The 24,036-nt window shown below is 45.4% G+C and overlaps 1 protein-coding gene and 1 long non-coding RNA gene across 6 annotated transcripts in view; one reads left to right on the forward strand and one right to left on the reverse strand.

Annotated features, from left to right (window-relative positions):
• LOC136364351 (uncharacterized) overlaps positions 1-18,767 on the reverse strand; it is a 60,666-nt gene extending 41,899 nt beyond the window's left edge. For 3 of the 5 annotated variants that reach the window (XR_010744143.1, XR_010744140.1, XR_010744142.1), the window contains exons 1-2: positions 18,616-18,767; positions 468-611 (exon numbers count right to left, since the gene is read on the reverse strand). This is a non-coding gene — a long non-coding RNA (uncharacterized lncRNA). Of the gene's footprint in view, positions 1-467; positions 612-7,928; positions 8,159-18,369 lie in introns of all 5 variants that reach the window. The other 2 variants (XR_010744141.1, XR_010744144.1) reach the window with 2 other exon arrangements.
• A 710-nt stretch (positions 18,768-19,477) lies between these two features.
• On the forward strand, positions 19,478-22,574 carry ADO (2-aminoethanethiol dioxygenase). The gene has a single exon (XM_066324245.1). The coding sequence runs from the start codon at positions 19,494-19,496 to the stop codon at positions 20,229-20,231; it is 738 nt and encodes a 245-aa protein (XP_066180342.1). The 5' UTR covers positions 19,478-19,493; the 3' UTR covers positions 20,232-22,574.
• The last annotated feature ends 1,462 nt before the right edge of the window (positions 22,575-24,036 follow it).

A 24,036-nucleotide genomic window follows, 5' to 3' on the forward strand; every position in this document is an offset into this window, starting at 1 on the left:
TTAAACACTCAAAAATGAATGATTCCAGAGAATGTTACAGTGGAAGTGACTCACAAAAGACTGAAGAATCAACATTCTCCTGAACTGAATTCAGTTTTGTGAGTGTAAGCTTTAAAGAGTTCATTTACCATAGTGATTCCATTTGGAAAGCAGTCTTTGAAAATTAAAAGCATCTTTCTACAGAGTAAACTGCCAGCTAGCAGCAATGTTATTTCATAGGACTGGTGTCAATGACCATGGAAGCCTTCCAGCTCAGCAAAGCGTGTTCCAGGATGTCTTGAGAAAAAGATCTGCAAAAAACTTCACAATCAAAAGCCGGGGACTGTTGTGCACTAGTTTTGCACACTTAATGGAGCTGGTGCTACAAAGTGCTTCTAGCCCCGTCAAATTTCACACACAATATGCCAGAAGGCAATCCATCCTGAAATACTAAATCACAGTAGACTTCAGATAGGCACCAACTTTACCTACAGAGGCTTGCATCGACCAATGAATCATTCTCCCTTTCTCTTTCCTGCAGGTTTTATAAGGCATGACAGCTCCTGGTGACCTCCTCTGGTGCCCCAGTCCTTTGGACTTTGACTGCTCTCAGCTCCACATGCTGCCAGCACCTGCAACATGAAACAGAACATTGTGAGTACTCCCTCTGCCCCCTGCCATCACATCAGTGCTCAGGTTTGGAGCAGCAGCGTGCTTCTGAAGGCAGAAAGCCCCACTTGCTGTGCACTCCCCAAGCACAGAGCAGACTCCTTTTGGATGGAACTAAGCTGGAAGAGGTACCCCAGCAGCACAGGCAAAGCACACAGCTCACAGTGTGCAGGCCAGGGGACCTCAGCAGAGCTGCAGCTCTCCAGGTCCACTCCTAGCTCCTACCACCATCACTTGTGGAGATGCCACTTGTGTATCAAACACTCTTTCTCCTCCAGGCAAACTTACCAGATCTTTGCTACGCTGTACAATGATCCAAAACTCTGCCCTCCTCCAAACCCCCCAAACCAGCTTGATGCCTGCCTTTTCAGACATTTACCCAGCCAGCACCTCCAGTGGATCATACCATTTGAACTGTTATAGTTTTGGACTAATCATAAAAATTGTCATCATTTAGGTCATTGCCCATCTGCCAGTATTCTGCCATTCATGTCTTCCCTTTTACCTATTTCTGCTCTTCCTTTTGGACTCACTTGTCCTGTTATTATGATTTTAGCTATGAATAAATCTCAAACTCATCACTAACACCAAATAAATCTGAAGTAGCACAATTTTCTGTGATTTCTTAGATTTCATAGGGCTGAATTTCTGTGTAAGTTGTACCAGCACAATCTGAACCTTCACATTACCTTTAGAGAAATCATGTCCTTTTCTCTCTCCATTAACTGCAGCATCTCTTTGTAGGCTAACCCAGGACCCACAAAACTGAATGGAAGGACTCAGCTGACTGCAAGAGGCAGTTCCCTAATGCACTTAATGAAGTCATTCAAATAACTGATGCTATTTACGTTGAATTTCATGACTATATGACATTCAGAGATAACCATGTATGTTCTGTGTTTTCAGCAAATACATTTTTCCTATTATACAATCTGAAAAAAATACTGTTTTTGTTCTAATGTAATTCTAAGAATCAAATTTATATACAAGACCTTTAGAAAACAGAGACCCACCTCTAAATGCAAAGAACAAACATTTGCATTACCTATTTATATTAAAATATGCAGAAATTTCCTAAGTATTCAGTCAACTTATAAATTTTTATAACTTCTTCGAATTGTTAACATTTTTTTAACACACAGCATTATTTCAGCTTTGTGGAAGGCTCAATAACAATCTTTCTGGTATGGAAAAAAAGGAAAGAACATTATAATAAAGAATGCAGAATAAATAAAAACAAAACAGTACAAGCCGTACATCCACGCATACAAAGACAACTTTCATGGTGAGCTATAAGCAAGTATAATAACACAATGTGCTGCATGTTGATTTCACCAGTGAAAAGAATTTCTCCAGTTATTGAAGACTTTCCTGGCAGAATTTCAGAAAAAAAAAATTCTGACATTCTCCCAATCTGACTTCTGTGCAATGCAAGTCATGCACATTTTAAATACCGAAGAATAATACTGCCTTTCTTCTGAGAACTGTTAACAGCTGTAGAAACTATTATAGCCTGCTTAAAATCATGTCTCTGTAGTCAATACTCTCCAGACACTTAGCAATACTAAAGCTATTCCTGGGACTAAACTAGAATTGCTATGTGAGTACAAAGTTTGATTTATGTTGAAATGAAACAACAAACATCTGATCTTTCCTTTTTTTTTTAAATAGCCATTCACATAAACACAAGAATCAGCCGCATAACTAGAAAGTGATGTACCGAATTTACAGAAACTGGACAAAGGAAGACCACCCACAGATACCTTCAAAAAGAAAAGATTTGTGAAAGGGTGGAAGATGCCTGGTTAAGATACTTCGTACAGCCATGGCCACCCTAATGTCTTCGTGGTGAGGCTGTGGTTTATGAGTGTTGTCTCGTGAAGGTAGTTTTTCAAGTTTTCTGAAGTACACAAAATTATCAGCAGCCCAGTCCAATATCTTGGCAATGCTCATCACCAGCAGCTCTCAGACAGATCACAGGCACAGTGGACTGCATAATAAAATCATCCAGATGCATTCAAGAGGAAGTCAAAATCTCTGTGTACTAACATTATTTTCCACATCAGAGAGTACAGGTGGGAACAAGAGAAAGGCTCTGTTGTGGCTACTCTGACATTTCTGAAATTACAACTGGGAAAAGAGACACAACACAAGTGGAACAAGCGCAAACCTCAAAAGGCATAGGATTTCAGATTATGTTCTATAGATTCATGTATACTACTAAGATGTCTCATTCTAGCAAACTGCCACTAAAATTCCTTTTTTTTCCCCACACATCTTCACCTTTCAAGAAATAAAAACACCTAAGTAAATATTATCAGATTTGTTGAGGGTTTATGATCTCTGACAAAGACAGCAATTAATTTGACTAGTAACAATAATAAAGTGAGGATTAAGCTAATTTCAAGTAAGAGTCTCTTCCTCCAGAAGTGCATCATAAATCAATCAGGGAGCCTTAAGTAGCTTCAGAATAATTCTCCAGCTTCTTCTAGATTAATTCTAAATCTTTAGCTCTTTAAAGTATCTAGAAAAGTGAAAGATAAGCTAATTGTTCATCTCATGATTAGTTTTTCTTCAGTCAGTAAGTTACCTTATTTATGGCATCACACTTCATCTTCTAATAGAGCTTTTACGGCAGTTTTGTTGCATTACCAGTATGGCACAAGGACACCTCCACCTTCTCCAGCAGACATGCAAGCAGCAGAATAACCTGTGTGCCCTCCTGCTGCCCCAGGTGCCATCAAACACAGCTCTCCACACAGTCCCTGTGCTTGGCTGGGGAAAACATGACTAAGGTATCAGTGCTGCCTTCCAAAAAGCTGCTGTTAGTTCCACCAGTGACCTTTACTAAAAGGCATGACTCGTGCAGTTGCCCAAGGATGGAAAGTCACTGTCACTAAAACCTGACTTGTCCATCCCCACTCTAATGGGAATGAGCAAGACTGAGGACTCCAGAGGCAAAACAAAGCTTAGAATTCCAAATCCAGACCTAACACAGAGCAGAAATGTTACCATCCTCTCTACTTTCAGGTCAAATTCAAGTTTTTGTGTTGAGATCCCAGTTTGCCTTTACAAAGTCCTATCCCAGGCTGTTCCCAACCCCTCTGCTTTTCTCCCTCCCTACTCACTCACTCTGCTTTTCTCACTCCTTTTGTCCCTGCGTGTCTCCTTTCCTCCTCTGTGCTCTGAGCCTTATCCCATGCTGCTCTCTGGGCTAAGATCTCTCCCCCTGGGAAGGCTTTGGACGTCCTACCTCAATAAATCTGGGATAACACTCAAATTCAGTGGCAGTAAAGCTGACCCGTATCATTTGGGCTCTCTTGCCAAGCATCCCCTATCCTTCCTCTTGCCTCATCCTGTCTCTATTTAGTGTCTGTAACTCTCTTCCCTCCTTCTCCTTAGCTGTTGGCCTACACTTGGTATTTGCCAATTTTGCCATACTCAGACTGAGAGTTCCAAGGCAGACTACCAAGTTGTTAGATTTTCCCTTACTTAGTATATAAAAGGGTGTCTATTAAATGCTTTCTCATAACCATGGAAGGAGATGATTAATTTACAACACCAAAGGAAGGAAAAAAGTGTGCACATAAGTGGGAAGAGGACACAGTATTTTCTTAAATTGTAACAGGTAACTAAGGAACTACGTTTTTCAAAGTCACTGATCATATACAAGGCAAAAGGCATTGTTTAGGAAAAAAAACATAAAGAAAGGCACCAAGATTACTAGAAACGATCATATCCTTTGGTCTGGGAGTTTCAGCTGGTCTCTGGCTCTTAATTCAGCACATTTACAAGGTAATTCTTCAAGTACAATCCTCTTGGGACTGCAAATGAAAATAAAAGTCATGTTCAAATCAACTGATTTCAAGGTCACACATTTCAAATCAAGGCAGCAGGGAACCAAAAAGCCTTGCAAAACTTACAAAATAAGCAGAAATCATGCAACCAGGAAATCCTCACAGGATCCACACCAACCTGGATCTGCTAAACTCAGTGGTCAGTAGTTCCACTGAATATAGTAAGAAAAATTAGGCTGTGAGTTAAGAGATCAGATAATTTGTAATGGGAGGCTAACAGTGGAAAATTAAGTGGCTTGGAATGCAGACAAGATTAGAGAGAGAGTGAAGCAATGGCTGTTTTGAGAACCCCTATAGGGCACTGCTATAGAGTGCTAATAACACATGTCAAATGCATGAACGGCTGCAACACAGGCAGAAGGAGTCAAACACCCTTATGCAATGATAGAAAAAAGTGATTTCATCCACCACAAAGCAGAAATGTAACAGAAAAATCTCTAGCATGTAGGCATAAGTGCGAGAACAGACCTTCCCAGGATCAGGAAGATCTGATCTTTGGCACTACTTCCAGAATGACAAAACTTTTAGACAGGTCACCCCTTTACCTATATGTGGGTAGGAAAGCCACTGATAACTGAAAAACTCTTAAGCAACCTTCTGTGTTGTTCCCTATTGCAATAATTGTACACTGACTGCTCAGAACTGAATGGTGCCTGTTATCATTATTCCAAAACACGTAACTATCCCTCCAGATATTTACACTGCGTCTCTCCTACTGCAGAGAGACTACAAATACGAGCCCACAAGGGCAAACAATACTATTAACACTTCCCTCTTTGGCTGGTATTGCTGTGTTAGGGCAGTCCACGGGCAGGTGCTGTCGTTTCTGACAAGCCTGTTGGAGAACAGCGACAGGAATCTGTCAGATGCAGCCCACACACAGGATGTGTCCCGCACAGCACGCTGACCTCCTCCAAAGAAGCTTCATTTTAGAATTCTATGGAACATGTTACAAATACCAGCTGGCAATGTGCGATGCATCGGAGAGGAAAGGAGAGGCGCAATGGGCAGTGCAAATAACACAGAAACCCTCCAGTGGGCTTGCTGGAGCACGCTGTGTGCTGGCTTGGGGAAGCAGGTGGGATCTGTGTGACACAGGGCCCATCCAACAAGGAAAAGTGCAAAGGCACTTTTGTGCTTCTCCTGCAATTCCCTGACTCGGCAGCTGCCAGAGGATTAGCGCTGTCTTAAAGACAACTCCAGAAGTTTCAGGCTTGGCCAAGAATAAACCTAGTGATAAAAAGAACTGACAAAGAGTAAGTGCCCTTACCTTCACAGGATCATATTCACACCACAAGCTGTAGCAATGGGGAACAAAGGCACGGACCCCCCAGTGTAGAAGTTACTGCCCTTTTATACCTTTAATCTCAACCAGAAAAACCAAAACATAAGAGAAGAGCACCCACTGGCTGGCTCAGCTGCAGTGTGCTGTCCATGAGCCATATCTCATCCTCCAAGTGACCTCCAACTGTCCAGCCTGCAGCTGTGCCTTCCTACAGGGCTTTTTGGTGAGCATGGGCCTTAATAACTTTAACAATTATAACCCCTTATTATATATTACAACCAGCTTACAACAAGCAACTCCTTTTTCCCCAAGAAAAGGCTCTCACCTGTGCGTAAGATGTCAAAGGCCTTGCACATTGCCTCACTACAACCACACAGCCTGCCATCTCTTCTACCCAGGACAGGGCAATTCTGAGGGACTGACTTACTCCTGATTTCTGCCTTCTTTACACCACTTGAGGGGCAAAACTGATGGAGAAGAACAAGCAGCCACATCTCCTAGGCAGACAATAAAGTGTCAGAGGCTCTCAACTAGAAGAGCCTTTGCACACCCAGCCATAATAGTTCAGAGTGCTTCTGCTCCCATGCAAGAGGTTACCAGACCCACAGGAGAGCTTTAAAGTTTAAATTATCAGACTAACCACCCTAGCCTGTGAGACAAATATGTGTCCTCTGTCTCCCACTCTGTTGAGAGCAAGCTTCCCACTACTGGAGAGGGACTGACTGGATAGGTGGCAATACCTTGAGCTACACAAATATATTTGGGACAGCATTTCAGCAGCATCCTGAGAGCTTGGGTTCAGTATGGTATGTGACAAATAATGGCAGTACGGCCTTTTTCACCTAAAGTTTAAAAAAACGTCCCTGACATTATGATTTCACTTTTGAAAAGTCTATAAAGACCAGTGCAGAAACTATTAGCAAAAAAGAGATTCATGAACATCAACAAAATGATTCACCAGTCCCTCACTAGGAAGTGATATCATTGCATCACATCTCCATGAGAACAGCAGAAGAAATGCATTGTTTCACAGGACAGGGAAGTGCTGTATTCTCCAAAATAAAAGTATTAAATCTGCAAGTGTGTATGACAATTGAGAGCAGGAAAAGTGTCAGTGCTCTGAGCACTGATGGTCAGATGCTTGCAAACACTACTGAACATTTACAATCTGGTCTGGGATAAATAGCAAGCTGAGAGTATATTTTACAAATTATACCACAGTCAAACCAGATTCTTTTCTATCTGATCCATCATTTCTTGCTTAATCCCTCAAGCCAAAACCAGTGAAACCTTTTCCTGCTCCTTGTTTAGCAGCCATATAGTGAGTGTGTTCTCACATTCTCTTACCTAACTCAGTCCTACACTCTCTGACCCACATCTCTGCATCTCAGAACAGGCACTCAGTCTTGCCAGGGATTTATACACTTGGCAGCACAACTGCTCCTACCCTTTGCCATGCCCAGCATCATTACCCAGGTGCTCTAGCGCTTCTTATGTCAAAAGGCACAGGACTGCTGCTCAGCCAGGTGGCCTAGGGAACCCCAAAGCTTTCCTAAACCCCATGTTAAACAGATCCCTGCCTTGTGGCTCACACTAAGGAGAAGCTGGATTCATGAATGAGGCTGCTCAGGAGGCAGAGACCAAGGAAGTTTAGGTTTCAGCACGTATGCCACATGTAGTCTTCAAGGATGACACACTGGATAACAGGTTTTTAGTTCTAAGAACTGTCCCTCATGTTGGACATGCTCTCTGCAGTGATGCTGGGCGATATTAGTTTGTCAGCATCTCAAAGCCCTAAGTATGCTGCACTCTGCCATGCCTTTTAATTAATGATCTGCTCCTTGCACAGCAGGCAGCAGGAGGCTTGCAGCTACAGACCTACCAAACTGACAATGACAAGTTGACATCACCCAGATTAAGAGGATTTTCTTTCTTTTAATCATCTTCCTTTTCTTCGGCCTGCTCAATGTTCCAAAAGGTCAAAGAACTATCCCTGCAGTTCACTGAACAGTGATGCTTCTCCCTCACCTACATCTCTTCTCTCAAAAACCCACACTTAAAGCACCTAACATCAGCAGCCCCAAGCCTTGGGAAGACAATAACACTTGTGTTGCTTTCCTCCCCAGCCTGTTGCCTACCTGTGCCAGAGATGAGGGACACTGAATGCGGGGAATTGCCACAGAAGAGAACAGCAAATTTTTGCCTTGCTCATTTTCTCCAAAATTCCTTTAACTCTCTGCAGGAAGACTGGCGGGTCTGTTGCTATGCAGATCTGCTGGCCCACAGCACGCCAGAGGCTGCTGTCAAATCAAGGCTTTAGGAGCAATCACAGAGCAGCAGCACATCCAAACAGCACTGGAGAAGTCATCTGCAAGGAAGAGCAAGTCCCATGCCATGTAACATGAAAGCGAGTCATTTATTCTGCTACCACTCCTAAACTCCCAGGGACTGGGACTTTTTTACGCAACTCACATCCTCCAATCTAGTAACCTCAGATCCCTGGAGACTGGTGCTGTAGGACACACAGACAGAGCTGAGAAGCTCTGGGATTTCTGATGTATCCAGCCACACTCAAAGCCAGCCAGAGCGATGCAGGGCTCCTCGTGCAGCCCATCTGCTTCCCTAATTTCACCTAGGAAAGCAAACCAGCAGCCCTCCAGCTCAGCCCTCAGTTACATGAAAGAGCAGAGTGGAAGGAAAGCTGCTCTGTGTATTCCAGCAGTGCCCACAGGCTCTGGTGCACTGACCGACAGTTCCTGCATTTAAATAACAAACAGCCAAAGGGAGGAGACACATACCAGCAGGAGACTTGACTGGGTGATTTTTCTGGGTGACTGTATTCTTGATACAGTTGCAGACAAGACCTCAGGGGTCTTGAAAAATAAAATGGAAATGCCACTTCCTTTAGACAAACACACAAAGCACTGGGCCCGATTCATCCTCCACTGGTGACCCTTACATAACATCCACATAACCCAAACAATTCTCACACTTACTCCTCATACAATTAAAAAGAAGATACTCAATTTTCTGTTTGGTTTGGAGAAAAAGCTACTGCTTTTGGCATACAGAAGCATAAGTAACCTGTTAGCAAGCATTTTAGAGAACATCTCAGTTCAGTGAATATATTCCCTCAAGTTATTTCTATGATCTAAGCGAGCAGCAAGTGGTGTACTCATCTCTTTCAAAATTATCCACTATCATCAGTTAATGAGTCCTGCATTACAAATTCCATCCAAAAAGCCTCTTTGTTGTGCATGCACAGCACTTCACTACAGCTGTGGAGACATTCCCCAGACAGAGCAGACTGGAATAGATCAGACACCCATTCTGAAACAATTACCTGGAAAAGTGAATGTTTCCTTTCTTCTATGTATTAGAAAACCTCATGTACCACAGGAGCAGAAGCTTAAAGGCCACATGACAAGGTACTTTCACTTCATGTGTGCATCTTCCAATGATGTCATCTGAGTGTGAGGACTTGATTCTCAGACAGTGTAACTTTTGCCAGGAACTCTTTTCAAACGTACCCCATCAACTCTGGGTTCACACTTGCCCCACAATCCCAAAAAAATTTCACATCTCTCCACACTGTCAATACCTGTACATAAAAGTGGCAATGTTTTGCTTGTGTAAGTAAAACTTACTTTATCAGATACTGGAGGACCTTTGAAAGCTGAAAGCATTTATAGATCTTGGCTCCAGGAAAAATATTCTCTGGTCTCCAGAGTTTAAAATGGGATGGCCACACTTCTAGGCATAAGAACAGCCAACAACTTATGGTGAGATTAAGACAGTGGAAGAGTTTGACAAAATGAAGATGGCTTAAGCCATCTTCACCACTTGACTTCTGCATAAAGAGCAGAGCTCCTGGAATTCAGCTGGTTCCTGAAGCACAGCTGAAGAGTGACAGAGCGTTAAGCTACAGCATCATGGTTACTTCTAATTGTCTCTTATACTCTCAGAGCTAAACTCTCCTTGTTTCAAGGCATGGGTCAAAATACTGCAAGAAATGCAGGTCATGGAGTAGAAGAAAGGTTATTTTGAACTTCTTAGACTTGTCAAAAGTTTTCAGATTCTGCAGATAGATTTAACCAATTTCATCATTTTGGTTACATCAGAACATCTTTATATCAGAACAACCAACTTTTTGTTAACAAGGCCCTTTTTTAAAATTCTACTTTTATGCCATTCCCTTGAACTCAAATAGCTCAGATTCACACAGAAAGATTGAGATGAGATAATGGAAATAAAATATAATGAATCAACTGGTTCTGTACACAAATAAGCATCTGTAATTACAAAGCAGTCAACACACTGGCTCTGACTTGAGTTACATTACACACTGGCCCCCCCTCGGATCCCAGGACTCAAAATCACCTTTGCTCTCTCTGTCATGTGTCAAGTACAGCTCAGCCAAACCAGGAGATTTGTGCCAAACAGTTTGTATTTCCAACAATTAAATATTGAATTCTCCTTTTAGCAGTCATTCAGAAGTCACGCTTACACAATTATTTGCACACACAGCCACTTCATTTCAGCCTCAAGTACAAAAAGCTATTAACAGTTGGTCAGATTCTGCTCTCATTTGCCCCAGTGCAAAACCACATCATTTTCATTAAGATCAGAGGAGCCAGAGTTTCATACCACACACGGGACAGCACCACTCCTTTCTCACTGAGGCAGATCCCGTCTAACTCCTCTGCAGCCTCACCATATCCCTCATGGCCTTCATTTAAAATGGACTTTGTTTCACTGACAGACCAGAGCACATTACTTGTTCCCCTTAATTCACTGGATTTACCAGAAGCACCCTAGCTGAGTATCACTGGACAAAAGGCAAACTTGTTTCTACAGTGTATTTACACACAATAAAATGAACCAATCAAGTAAACAAACTGTACACAACGTTCCCTATTATTAGCTGAAGCCAGAGGAAACTCTCTTCATTACTTCCAGTACTTATAAAAGCATGCTTATGCCCTATGTAACCCAGGGCTTACATCAATTACTTGGTCCTCAAAGCTTTGAGCCAAGTTTTCTCCACAGTATTTACTCCCTGGAACCCAGAGAAGACAACAGATAACAGGTCAGCAACACTGTTTCTTCAGTGCCCTCCACACTGAGGGCAAATTTTGCTCATTCTTCCTGACCGACAGATCAACCTGGTTTAACTTCTCCTGGCCCCCTCTGCTGTGCATGTCACACCCACTGTCACAGCCCAGGCATGATGACACTCCCAGTGTGACACCTGGCCACGAGGGATGGGCAGCTGGGTGCCAGGGGGCACAGGACAAGTGCACTGAGAAAGGAGCACTGCCAGGCAGTCAATTAACACGAGCACAAGAGCATGCACAGCCAGCCTGAGGGAACAGAAATCTTAATGCACTGCTCTGCATGCCCTCAACAGCTGCTTTAGGAGTCACTGCTCTGCTCTTCTACAGACACAGCGTTTGGAAGTGTGTAACCATTGCCTTGTGCTTCTGTGTATTTCTGGAAATGCAATAAAGCAACTCCCAGCTATAAGAAATGTGACCATTTGTGACAATGAGGTTCAGAGAAGGTACAGCCTTGGTATGCAAGACACAGAGCTGTGTCTGACCTCAGAGGGACACACCACCCCATGCAGCACCATCCCACAGGATTATGTGCCCCACAGACAGAGTTTTCTGCCACCTTGTGTGACCACACATCCTGAGAGGCAAATCCCTCCCCAAACGCTTTCCCTTGCATAAAGGGAAAAGTAACTTATTTCACAAATACAAGGTACACTAACTCACTCCAGCTTCACTATTGATCCATGCCAAACAAACAGTGCTAGTTTCAAGGACCTCCTTCTGACACTCTTCCACTGAAAAATTTAATTGAAGGGAAAAACTTGTTGTGTCCTGGCACAGTATCTCTGATGCTAATTCATATATTGTTTTTCCCTATTAGAATACATGAAAGCAGAAGATTGTCACGTTTTTCAAGTATGAAATGCTCCAAAGTGGGTTCTAATTCCCTGCTAAACCTGGAAAACAAGGCAAGGGGCCAGCCAGCTCCTCTGTGCACAATCCCCCAGTGACTCAACCAGAGCACACCTACATGAGGCAGAAACCAAGAAGAGAATCAGGGAATTATGTTCCAGCTGTGCACAGCCAGATTTGTAAACAGAGAACTGTATTTGAAATGGAGTATTATGGTCTCAATGAAGCAGCAGGATGAGACTACCCATTCAACATTTTAATTCCCAGGTAAAGCTAGGGTAAAAGCACAGCAAAATTACAAAACAGCTCTGAACTGCTTGGAAAGGACCTCGGTCAGGCTGCTCAGACAACCTTACTTGCACCTTCTTGTGTAGGGAACAAGTGACTGGACACTGTAATACACTATTTGCCTGGAGTGTAAGTCCAGTAACAGCCTCAGAGCCTTCTGCCTCAAACAGCTGTATGCTGACACAGCATATATGGCTTACACATATGTTCTGTTTAACATTATGTATACACCAACAAGTACAGATGCATATAACCTCGATAAATCAGGTACTTACGTGATTTTTTTTTTTATATTCTCCCAAATATTTGCCACTGTTACTGCAATCCCTTCCAAAGGGAGCAGCACCAGTACAAGCCCAAAAGGTTACATGCCTGAGGACCTTGCTCTCCCTTGCACACCAGGAAGAACTTACACTGTATAATAAGGACAAAGCTTTCAGCACAACTCAAAAGCCACAAGGACCTACAGCCTACTACAGGAACACAGCAGAAGAGATCAGAGGCTTTGTTAGGTGAAAAGAAAGCAACGTGTGGAAAGTTACTCAGTTGTTTTGTGGACTTAAAATTGTGTTGGCATCCTCATACAATGTTGTAAATTTAGGTACATACATAAAGATACAAATAGAGTAACAATGCTGTCACGAGTTCCATGCAAATAGTTCTCTATCAGCCATGTCAACTCCTGTGTGCAAGGCTCTCTGCAGGATCAGGACTGTAACCTATGTACAGAAATGCTGGTAAAGTGTGTTTATGTAATATGTAAATAGATAAAGTACATTCACACCAACTACTGAGGAAAGAAAACTAATCATTTTTCTACTGCTGAAAGTACTGAATCACTTACCATCTGGTTTATGAGGGGAAAAAACTCAGCCCAATTCAGCTATGAAGAAAATCCTGTCTAAAAAAAGTAATCACATGCTAGATCTCCCTAAGTTTAATTTCCAATCATTTTAACACAGAGACACGGAGAATTTTGTTTTTCTAGAGATAAAAAAAAACCCCAAACCAACAGTAAGAAGGATGTGTGGTTTGTTCAGCCCTGATCCTGCTATGGGAAAGAGTGGAAGCTAGTTTTCAGGAAAAAGTGGAGTTTCTGCATCAGTTTCTGCTGGAATTCATTCTAATTTTCCAGGAAAAATATACCACACATCTGTTACCAAGCTGTGAAATGCAAAAGTAAAATCAGGATATTTAGTATCTGAACTAACTGGTCATTATACCTTGATAACTTTGTGGGTTTTTCCTCAATCATCCTAAGTTATACATATGCAGAAGTGGCATGTTACTGACAGTTATGTTATTCTACCCCAAAAAGTATTTATGTGGTCACATAAATACTCTGAGCATTAAACCACAACCAGCGAAGATCATGACCCTGGCAAAGATTTCTCATTTCCAAACTTGTGACTTGTCATTTTGTCCTCAAACACACTGTCTTAATTTTTAAAGAAATTAAAATTTTTATGTCATCATTTCAACCCACACTTCAAAACCCAGCCTACACACTGCACTGATCTTCCAAAGGCCTTTTAATGTCCCCTTTAACAGCTGTTCAGCTGTATGTCAGGGAATCAAACTTCCCTGTTCCCTCCTTGCCTCATTCCCTGCACCACAACAACTCATCTCTTCATGCTACTTCTCTGGAACCTCCTCCTGACCTCATTCCCCCAAGTTAGCATCTCTTCCTTCTCTTTTTCCTTGATAATTTTCTCTACTAATTGCAAATTATTTCTAATTGACGTTCTTTGATTTGGAAGTAGTCAGACATGGGTTGTTCTCTCAAAGAAAAATCAGTGCTATGTACGGGTGGCTGCAACAGTTCTGTGGGTCTTGGCCTTTTTCTTCTGCTTTCCTCAGTCCACCTCACTTGTTTCAACACTTGAAGAACATTTCCTTCCTCCTCACAGAGGCATGGAGTCTAACACAGACTGTTCACCTATAAAACAGAGAATGATTTTATTGGATTTATCAGTTAACCTAAACTTCACAAACATCTGAAAACACGGAAAGAAATTTCCATCCCACTAAATACCTTACCCACTAAGTTTTACTATTAACCTCTTTTGCTGCTGAACACTAAGTCTTTCCATGAAAAAAAATGTATCTATTATTTATTTAAAATTGAAAAATATTCTTTGGCTGCCCTTTCCTTCTTAAATTTGTTATTGTTGATTAGCCCTATATAGATCCCCACTGGGATAAACTTGATCCTAAATCATTAAGAATTTAAGTAGTTCTCTCTCTTGCTGAAAAATGATTCTTAAAATAATGTGTTAAATGTATAACCAAAGACAATCAAGTTACTATGGCTTTACCTGTGTGACTATCATACCCAGTCCTCACTCGTGATCATGAGAAAGAAAGCCTTAGCATCAAGAATATCTGTGCTGAAGCATTTTTGGCAGTGAGGGAAGGCTATGAGTGAGCAAGTGTGACTCAGTGGCACAGCAGTAACTCTTTAAACCACTGAAACAGGATTACTCTAGACCTTGCTAATAAGGACGTTCCAGAGTTGGTGTGTGACCATTACTTAACACAGCACAAGCAGTGGCAGACCCACGGCTCACACCTCTGGGACCCCAGCGTTTGTGAGCAACCTACTGCTGCCTGCTGCCAGCTCTTGGGCTCTGAGGATCACACCCCAGCCTAGGACAAAAGCACTCTCTTACTGCACCTATCACACAGCAGGTAAAAGTCAACACGGCTCTGAGGTCAGTGATAATGAGAGAGCAGATACACACAGGGACACAGCTTTCCCTGCAAGGGAGCAGCTTCCCTCCTCCTCACACTCAGGGTCAGCCCTAGAGAGCTCAGAAGGGGTGCAGCCATGGCCAGCTCACAGCACCCATCACCACAGGCTAATTTGGCTGGCACCTGAGACATCAGCACAGACCTGATCTGCACCACTGGAAAGCATGAAGTCAATGGAGCTGAACTCAGATGAGGAGAATAAGGCTCATTACTCCTGCAAATTCATGCACAGGGAGTTGCATGCTGCAGAGCCTTTCCTACTCTGAGTCACTCCAACTCCTGCTCTAGGCTGTTCTGTAGCAAACTGTCAATAAAACTCATTAATGATGTGCTTTATATAGAAATAGTGCATTTAACTGAGGAGCTACAACACATGAAGAGTGCAACAAGAATTACATGGTTCATAGAAACCACAGAATGGCCTGGGAAGGGAATGACCTTAAAGATCATCTACATCTAGCTCCAACTCCCCTGCCAGGAGCAGAGACATCTTCCACTACACCAGGATGCTCAGAGCCCACTTCAGCCTGGCCCTTGAACTCCAGGGATGGGGCAGCCACTCAGGGCAACCTGTGCAGGGCCTCAATACACCCACAGTAAACATCTTTTTCATAATATCTACTCTCTTTGAATCTGAACCCATTTCCCCTTGTCCTGTCACTACATGCCTCTGTAAAAAGTCCATCTCCATCCCTCTTGCAGACTCTTTTCAGGTACTGGAAGGCCACAACCAGGTGACCCCTAAGCCATCCACTGTCCAGCCTGAACAAACCCAATTCTCTCAGCCTTTCCTTGCAGTAGAGTTGCTCCATCCCTCTAATCACCTTGGTCACCTCTTCTGGACTCTCTCCAGCAGTTAATGAATGCAGGATGCACATCAGTAAAGAAGTGGTAAAGGTGGCTGGGAGTCTTAATGTTACATAGATCTACTTGATGTTTGGTATATATATTAACCTAATTCCCCTTTTGATTTCAGTGCAGTTATATCTAGCACTCCCCTGTGTTTCTACTGATATATAAATTCTCTGATGAATAATTGATAACCAACTTTCTTTTACGTAAGCCATTACTGGAGAGCCAGCAGATATTACAGACATGTTTGTCTTCTCTCTTTTTAATCCTGTTGTCATCTGAGTCACGTTTGGCTAGCATTTCTATCTAGCTTCTTCACTGGTGGCAACTATTAAAACAAAACAAAGCAAAACTCCCAAAAAAAACCAAAACAAAAAACACCTTTGAAGAACCAGCAGCAGGAACAGTGCAAAAAAGATGCTTTTTGACAGAGATTCTTGGGTTTTGTCCTGTGTAGATTCATATCTGCAGCTCTTCGCGACATTATAACAGAGGATGGTTTCTGCACTGCCGGTCCAAACTCTATTTTGTAAAACATTCTGACCTTGCAACACAGCATTTAGCAACAGGTAACCAGTGTTTCTACACAAACAGCAGCCATTTTCATCCACTGCAGATGATTTTACCTGATCGTTACAGGGAATTCTAACTTCTCGAAAGCAATTAGGAGGATATGGGGAGCAAACCCTAGAAGAAAGCAAAAATTAACCAAGGTTTTTCACAAACTTGGAGGGAGCTGTAATATGTAATAGCAATAAAGAAGTGAGAAGCTGTTCACAGATTTGAGTCCAGGTAGAAACGGGAGGAGACTGAAAGTAGTGAGGCTGGGCAGGAGAAAACAGCCGCGACACTTGTCAGCACATTCTCTTTTGGTGTGTGGAGAAACAAAGCAAACACAGGAGGAGACCAAAACCATAACCCCAACCTGACCTCCCGCTCACTGGTTGTGTCATAAAACCTCAGAGCTGAACTTTGGTCACTGCATGACCAACACAACGCAGTCCCAAAGCCTAGACAAGCAACTACACTATGATTTTTTTTTCTCATGTGCTAAAAATAGTAGAGGCCAGCTAAGAATATGGCCTTCCAGAATAAAAACCATGTAAATTTAATTGCCAGTTGGCTGGACAGTTTGCTTTTCTGTTGAGGTTGGTTTGTTGGTTTATTTGAATATTACTGCACTGAAAAAAACGTGGGTGTGATATAGCATTTAACTAGAACATTAATATATTTTTGTCTCTATCTGTTAGAAATGGCAATTAATACAGTAGCTAAAAACACTGGTGATCACAAGGTGATCAATTAACAAACAACAAAATATAAACCTCATCACCAGTTTTACATGGCACCAGGATTGTCCACGTAAAGATGTTCTTAAAATCTTAAGAAATATCCTTGTACGTAGAACCTATGATTCATGGTTTACAGAGTGATAAGTACTGAAAGGGTCAAGTAACTCAGCTAATACCATTCAGCAAGGCAAAACCAAGCTGAGTTCAGACTCAGGATCCTGCTTTTCCATGCTGATCTTTCCTTCAACCGCAAGTTACTCCATGTGCACAATGTACTACAAATACCAAGCACTTGTTTCCACAAAAGAGCTGATTTTTGTGCTGCATAGAAAAAGAACCAGTGTGCCCAAAAGTATTCTAGCACTCACTTGAAAGCAAAGTGCAATCACTGAGGCAGGACACAAATAGGTAGCCAATAAAGAATTTATCATTATCACTGATAACAGTACTGCCAAAATTTCCAGTGCACACCTTCACGATTAAATTGAGTGCCCCTGTGAAGGGGGCTGAATAGAAGAGCTCACTGAACATGGAGCCTTCCAATCCCTCCATTTCCACCCAATGCAACAGCAATGAGAGTGTCCTCAGCAGCTCATCCCCATACAGCAAGGCTCACAGACCTTTTAAGGTTCTCTCTCCCCACTCAGGATAATGCCCCCTCATCCTAAGCATCCTGCCAGGGACAGAAATACATCCAGTCTTCACCCTGTGCTCCCAACACTGGCACTGGGCAGACTTAACAAATCACTTAGCACTTAACAAACAGCTGAAGATTGCAAGGCTTTGTAGCTTCAGGTGGAACTTGAAAGCAGCAAGTCAAATGAACATCCTTCTCTGTGGAGGGAGATGCAGCTACACCATGACCTGAATTTGCATTCTGTGCACCAAGTTTATTTATAGAGGGCAAGAAATAGTTTTGTAAAAAGAGATCCAAGACACATCTTTGTCTACAGCATCAGTATTTCATCCTCTACTGGGCCATCACACGCCACAACACTTGTATTTCTGGTCTATGTAGAGTACTTATCATTCATGGAGGGTGGTGAGATACTTCAAGAGTGGCCCAGAGATCCTGTGGATGCCCCATCCCTGGCAGCATTCAAAGCCAGATTTAATGGGGTCCTGAGCAACCTGATCTAGCCAGTGGCATTCCTGCCCATGGTGCTATATTCCAAGAATAAAAATTATCTTTATGGTCCCTTCCAACACAAACCATTCTATGATAATGTGTAAGAACACTGTAAAGTCATGCATATCTTAATTAAGCTTAACACATATTTCATAACTTGAGTTTGTCTTTAATCAAGAAGACACATTGGTTTACCTGGTTTTAAAACAAAAATTTTTAACTGCTAGGCTGCAGCACCTGAAGTCATATTTGATTAAGTATTATCATTCAGCTGTTTCTCAGAACCTAGACCTACCATGGTACTTAAATGCTGCACAATCACGCAAGTAATTGAAGTCAAGGCGGAATGAGTCTGTATATTTCTGTGACCAGAGCCTAACCTTGCTTAAAATATCCCCATACAGGTTAATTTCTGACTTCAAAAGAACGGATTTTTAGACATGACCTGCTACACACAGCCACATTAATTAGAAAGAAGATAATAGGATCATTACCATAAATACATAAATTATATAAAAACCTGGCAGAATAAATGCAGTACCCTTTTTGTACATTAGCCCGAAACAACCACATGCAGGCTGCTCCACCAGGCTGGAGCTGAGCCAAAAGATTATCCATCCTTTCTGCCACACGGGATTCTCTGAGGATCAGCGTCAGGAACTCTGTGTGCTCGTCGGTGCTCACCTGTGGTTAAAGATACCGAATTCAGACACAATCACACACTCAAAAGCGACCACAAGGAGATGCATGAAGGATAGTAGGTGCTGTACTATCGACTCAACACCGCGATGAGAGAGGCAGTGCCACAAAACTCAGATCTGACAAGTTTGCCCAAACGGCGTGGTTATACCAAGCAGTTAGCGATAAAAGATAAACTGTCTATGGGCAGTTGTTATTCTGCCCGTGACACCGCTCTTGCACTGCCTTGCTCAGTTTTACGTGGCTTAACTACAAGCCCAGCAACAAGTCGCTCCCGCGCTCCTCAGCCGCGCACGGCGGTCGGGAGGCAAGGCGGCACGGGCGGCTGAGCGCCGCTCCGGCCGGCCCCACGCAGCCCCGGACAGCCTCGGGGAACGCGGCCCTCAGCCGGGGCAGCGGCCGCTCCCGCCGGCCCCACGCAGCCCCGGACACTCTCGGGGAGCGCGGCCCTCGGCCGGGGCAGCGGCCGCTCCCGCCGGCCCGTGTCCCCGCCGCCCCACGGCGGCCGCCACGAGCTGTGGGGCCGGCCCGGCCCCGCGGCCCCCGCGCCCCCTCACCTCCGCAGCCCTCCTCCTCCGCCTTCCTCCGCACTCCCCCGGCGGGGCCCGGCCCGGACTACGAGCCCCGTGGTGCCCGGCGGCGGCGCGGCTGCGCGGCGGGCCGGGGGCGGTGGCGGAAGAGGCGCCGGGCTCCGCCCGCCGCGGCCGGGCCGCCGCCGCCATGCCCCGGGACAACATGGCCTCCCTGATCCAGCGGGTGGCGCGGCAGGCGCGCATCACCTTCCGCAGCCCGGCGGGCCCGGCCTTCGGGGAGAACCTGCACCGCCTGCAGCAGCTGCTGGACGAGGTGCGCGCCGAGGACTTGCACTTGGCGCCGCGGGGGCCGTCGGCCGCGGCGGCGGCGAGCGGCGGTCCGCCGTGGGCCGGCGTGGTGCCTCCCGTCAGCTACATGCACATCTGCGAGACGGAGAGCTTCAGCATGGGCGTGTTTCTGCTGCGGAGCGGCGCCTGCATCCCGCTGCACGACCACCCGGGCATGAACGGCATGCTGAAGGTGCTGTACGGCACGCTGCGCATCGCCTGCATGGACGCGCTGCCCGCCGGCGCCGCCGCCGCCCCGCCGCCCCCCGCCGCCGGCAGCGGGCCGTGCCTGCGCGCCCTTTTCCGCTCCCGCCAGAGCTACACGCCCGCCTCGCCGCCCTGCCTGCTCTCGCCGCACACCGACAACCTCCACCAGATCGACGCCGTGGACGGGCCTGCCGCCTTCCTCGACATCCTGGCGCCGCCCTACGACCCCCAGCACGGCCGGGACTGCCACTACTACCGGCTGCTGGAGGGGCCGGCGGCGGGCGCGGAGCCGGCCGCGCTGCCGCGGGAGGTGTGGCTGGTGGAGACCCCGCAGGCCGCCGACTTCTGGTGCGGGGGCGAGCCCTACCCTGGGCCTCGCGTCTGCCTCTGAGCCGTCGCCGGCGGCCCGTGCCGGGCGGCGGCCGCTAGGGACGATGCGCGCTCGCCCCGCCGGGAGCGGAACCCGCCGCCCCCCGGCCGGCCGCTGCCCCGAGCCCGCCGGACGGCCGCCCAGCGGGGACGCGGCCTTCCGTGCCGGCCGGAGCTTCGCGGGAGCGCCGTGGGTCAGAGCCTCCCTCTGATCGCGGGCTTCGTGAGTCGGGGAAATAAAGAGCCGGAACGTGTTTATGCCCTCGGGGCCGACAGGCAGGAGCAGCACGGTTAAGCTGCTCAGCGGAAGGGTCGGAGAAATATCCCAGCATCTTGTGTAAATAATTAGGGCCACGCATCGGGGAGGGGGGTTCAGGCTCCAAAGGGAGGGTAAACGCAATAAGAATTGTCACGGGGTGCCCCGGCTCTTCCCAGTGGGGCTCCCACTGCCAAAGCCAGCTGGCACCACAGGACCAGGGGACTGTACCCGCTGAGTTTGGGAAAGGGGGTTGGTCCGGCTGCAGCCTTTGGGGTCTGTCTCCAGAGCGATTCTCAAGAAGAGCCGTACCCTGCTAGTAAAAAACAAATCCAGAACAGCTCCTGAGCCAGGACATGCTCCTCCAGTAAATGCCAGTGATCAGTCCCTCCCTAGGGCTGGAGTTAAGGAAATTACTGTTTCAAATGGACACTGTCAGGTTCAGAGTTGCTTTTCAACAGTTCTTTAAAGTGTCATATACAAGATCTCACTATTGCAACTGAGAATTACTGAGTGCATCTATGCATACTTCCTTCAGCAAGAAGGAGACAGCTGCTAATTAACCTCGCTTGGATCCTCTAACACAGCAGTGGCAGAAGGTGGCAGGAACTGGGCATCGTAAGAGAAAAAACAACTATCCACTGTTGTGGAAGCTATTCTAGAAACACAGCGTATTTGCAATCCCTCAGTATACAGCAGCACATGCCCTTGGTACTGATAAGATTCGACCTGATGTCTTCTCTTTAAAGCGTGGTCTATGTTTTTATATGTGAACGCTTTGGGCATTTGAAGCCTTGCAGTTTCCCTCTTTATACTATTTATAAAGACTACTTTTTCATAAGGCTTTTAAATAAATGTAGAATAGAAGAGACACCGCGAATTTCGCCTTGCTATGATGGAACCGATCTGGAGATGCAGTTTGTCCACAGCAGGAGATGCAATCTTTCTAAATGTGGGAGAAAGTTTTTCCTACAGGTGAAATGCCCCATCTGTGCTGCAGGGACTGGTCTTGTGCCCGTTCATCCTAACGCACACTTCGTACCACAAACCCAGGCCAGGGCAGCCTCGGCCATCTTAATCATGATGGGAGAAGTCGAGTAAGAGAACACGACTTAGCGACCTCCTAAGTGATGTACCAACCTGCTCCAGAAATCATTTCACAACTGGCTCGACTTTTCCGTGTATTTATAAAAGCAGACTTGTTTTTCCTGTACAGTGGCTTGTATGTGTGAATTTTTAAATTATTCTGATATGGCATTGCTGCTTTTTTTTTTTTTTTTCCTCTCCCTAGCCTGCAAAAGAATGAATGTAATATACAGCCAGCATTATGCATGCGTGGATTAATTCTTTTGCAAGGAAAAATTGGTAGAAATTATTTCAGGCGATTTCCATTTATTCTTAGAGCACTTAAAGGTGTCTGATATTTCTGCAGCTGGCTCACCTGTTTTTCTTGGAATTCCCCTGCAGCTTAGCATTAGTTAATGTTTAACAATTCTTGATCGAATGTAGTCATTAATTATAAGGCAATGCCTCCCTGTGTTACAGCCTGTTTCTACCTCTCTGCAAGCCTAATGAAGACAGTTATCCTTTTTCAGAAGTCTACAAAGAAGATAGCACCGTACGTGCGAACAGCTGTACTGGAAAAACAAACTGCGACAGTGAGCATATTTTATCCCATCTGCTCTGTCCTCCCCTTAGGTCTTTCTGCTGAGATTTTAATATTTTTCTTCCGTGTGTAAAACCTAATCAAAATGTTTAGTGGGACAGTATTTAATGCATCTTTCTGAGGAGGACAGCACGGTCATACTGCGAAGTGTTGTTAATTATGGCAAAACCCTTTTTTTTTTTTTTTTAATTAAGGTGTTTGTATTAAAGCATTTAAAGCTGGAAAAATAGCAAAGAAAATCTGAGATGCATTTTTTTAAAAAGCCTTTGTGTAACTTCTTGCTTACTCACTCATTGAAACTTACTTCCTATGTTCTGGATATGTGTAAGCAGACAGTTTAAGTCTGCAATGCCATTCCTTCTCTCTGCAATCTGGTTATTGTGTTTTCACAACAGCAAAATAACTGTTATTGCTGAACTGTAGAATAAATACAGGATATCTCACCACTGACCAGTCATTACTTTTCTTTACAAGTATGACAGCCTCGAGCCAAGTGCGGTACAGAGTTTCTTTTGCCTGACGGTCCGAGCAGTGTGACTGGCTTTTCCTTGGGAGGCAGTGCTTAGCACTAGATTCTCAGCCCACATCCTGCAGGCAAATCCAGGCACATACACTATTGCTGCTTTTGAAGCTGGCTCTCACTGCAAGGCAGAGACAGGAGTGCAGGACCATTGATATTACGCCATGTGAGGTGCTCTTGTAGCCGTACGCTAGTCACAGCAGTTTCCTTAGTTCACCTCTTTTACGATTTCTATGTTGTATAACTTTTGCTTTTGATTTGGGTTTTAATTTTGGTGCGTGGCTGGAGACAGTAGTTTGGAGATTGCAGGGGGATCCTCGGCTTGTGTATCTGGGCAGCTGAGATACCAGTTTTTCTCAAGATGCTCTGGCTGTGACCAAGGCTGTGGCAGTACCTGCAGAAGCCCAGCAGGTGAGGACGCTGCAGCTTCTGTAGGACGTCCCTCCAGCAGCAAGGCTGTGTTCTCTTTACAAACGAACGGGATCATGTGGCAAAACTGCGACCCGGGAGGTGAAGGCTTACTTGTGCTGCTAAGGTGGATGGCGGGGCAGTGAGTGTGACTTCTCCTGCACAGGCTGGTCCATGCCCAACTTCAGAAGCTGTCTTGATTCAGAACCAGACATGTCACTTCAGCTCCCGCTGAAGAGCAGCTGCCCCAAAAGCCAGCACGAGTTCCAGAAGATGGGGAGCAGGGATTTCTATCTGACAGAAAAGGCAGGTGCTGCTGGGGTTCTGCACTGTGTGACCTAACACCCGGACAAGCTGAGAACCACCAAGAAAGGGCTTGAACCACCAAGAAAGGGCTTAAACCCCCTCACCCTGCTGTGCTGGTTGTGGCGTTAGTGCTGTGGTCCGTCCTGCACAGCTCACTTCTGCAGTGCGGGCCGCACTGGGGATCTGTGTAGCAGAGGCAAGCCCGCAGGGCGCTTACGGCCCTGCAGCGATGGCAGGATCCGAGGGTGGGCCGAGGCTGGAATAACATCTTAAAAAACAATAACCAAAATAAGTTTACCGGAAAAAAAAAAATAGGCACGATATTGCGGCCGTGTGGGTTCAGCAAAAACAGTTCGGCTGTGCCGCGGGGGTGAGCGCCGCCGCCCCGGGCCGCTGCGGAGCCCCCGGGCGCGGGCGCGGTGCCGCCCGCGCAGCCCCGCGCCGCCAGGACCCGCTTCCCCCGAGCGGCGGCCGTCGGGGCGGTGGTACTCACTGTTCCGGAGCCCACTCGCGGAGGTTGCCTGGGGCGGATCGTAACCGCGGAACAAAACAGAATGAGTCAAAAAAAACCACCACCCAGCTCCCTGGTTAATATTATCCCGTCTCTCGTCTCCGAGGGAATTTCCCGCACCCAAAAGCGAGTGTTAGTACGCTGGGGCCGAGGCCGCAGG

The sequence above is a fragment of the Sylvia atricapilla genome, chromosome 8 (assembly GCF_009819655.1).
Source record: "Sylvia atricapilla isolate bSylAtr1 chromosome 8, bSylAtr1.pri, whole genome shotgun sequence".
NCBI classification, from domain to species: domain Eukaryota; kingdom Metazoa; phylum Chordata; class Aves; order Passeriformes; family Sylviidae; genus Sylvia; species Sylvia atricapilla.

Coding starts and splice junctions, on each gene's coding strand:
- ADO (XM_066324245.1), top strand. CDS start 19,494: ATGCCCCGGGACAACATGGCCTCCCTGATCCAGCGGGTGGCGCGGCAG.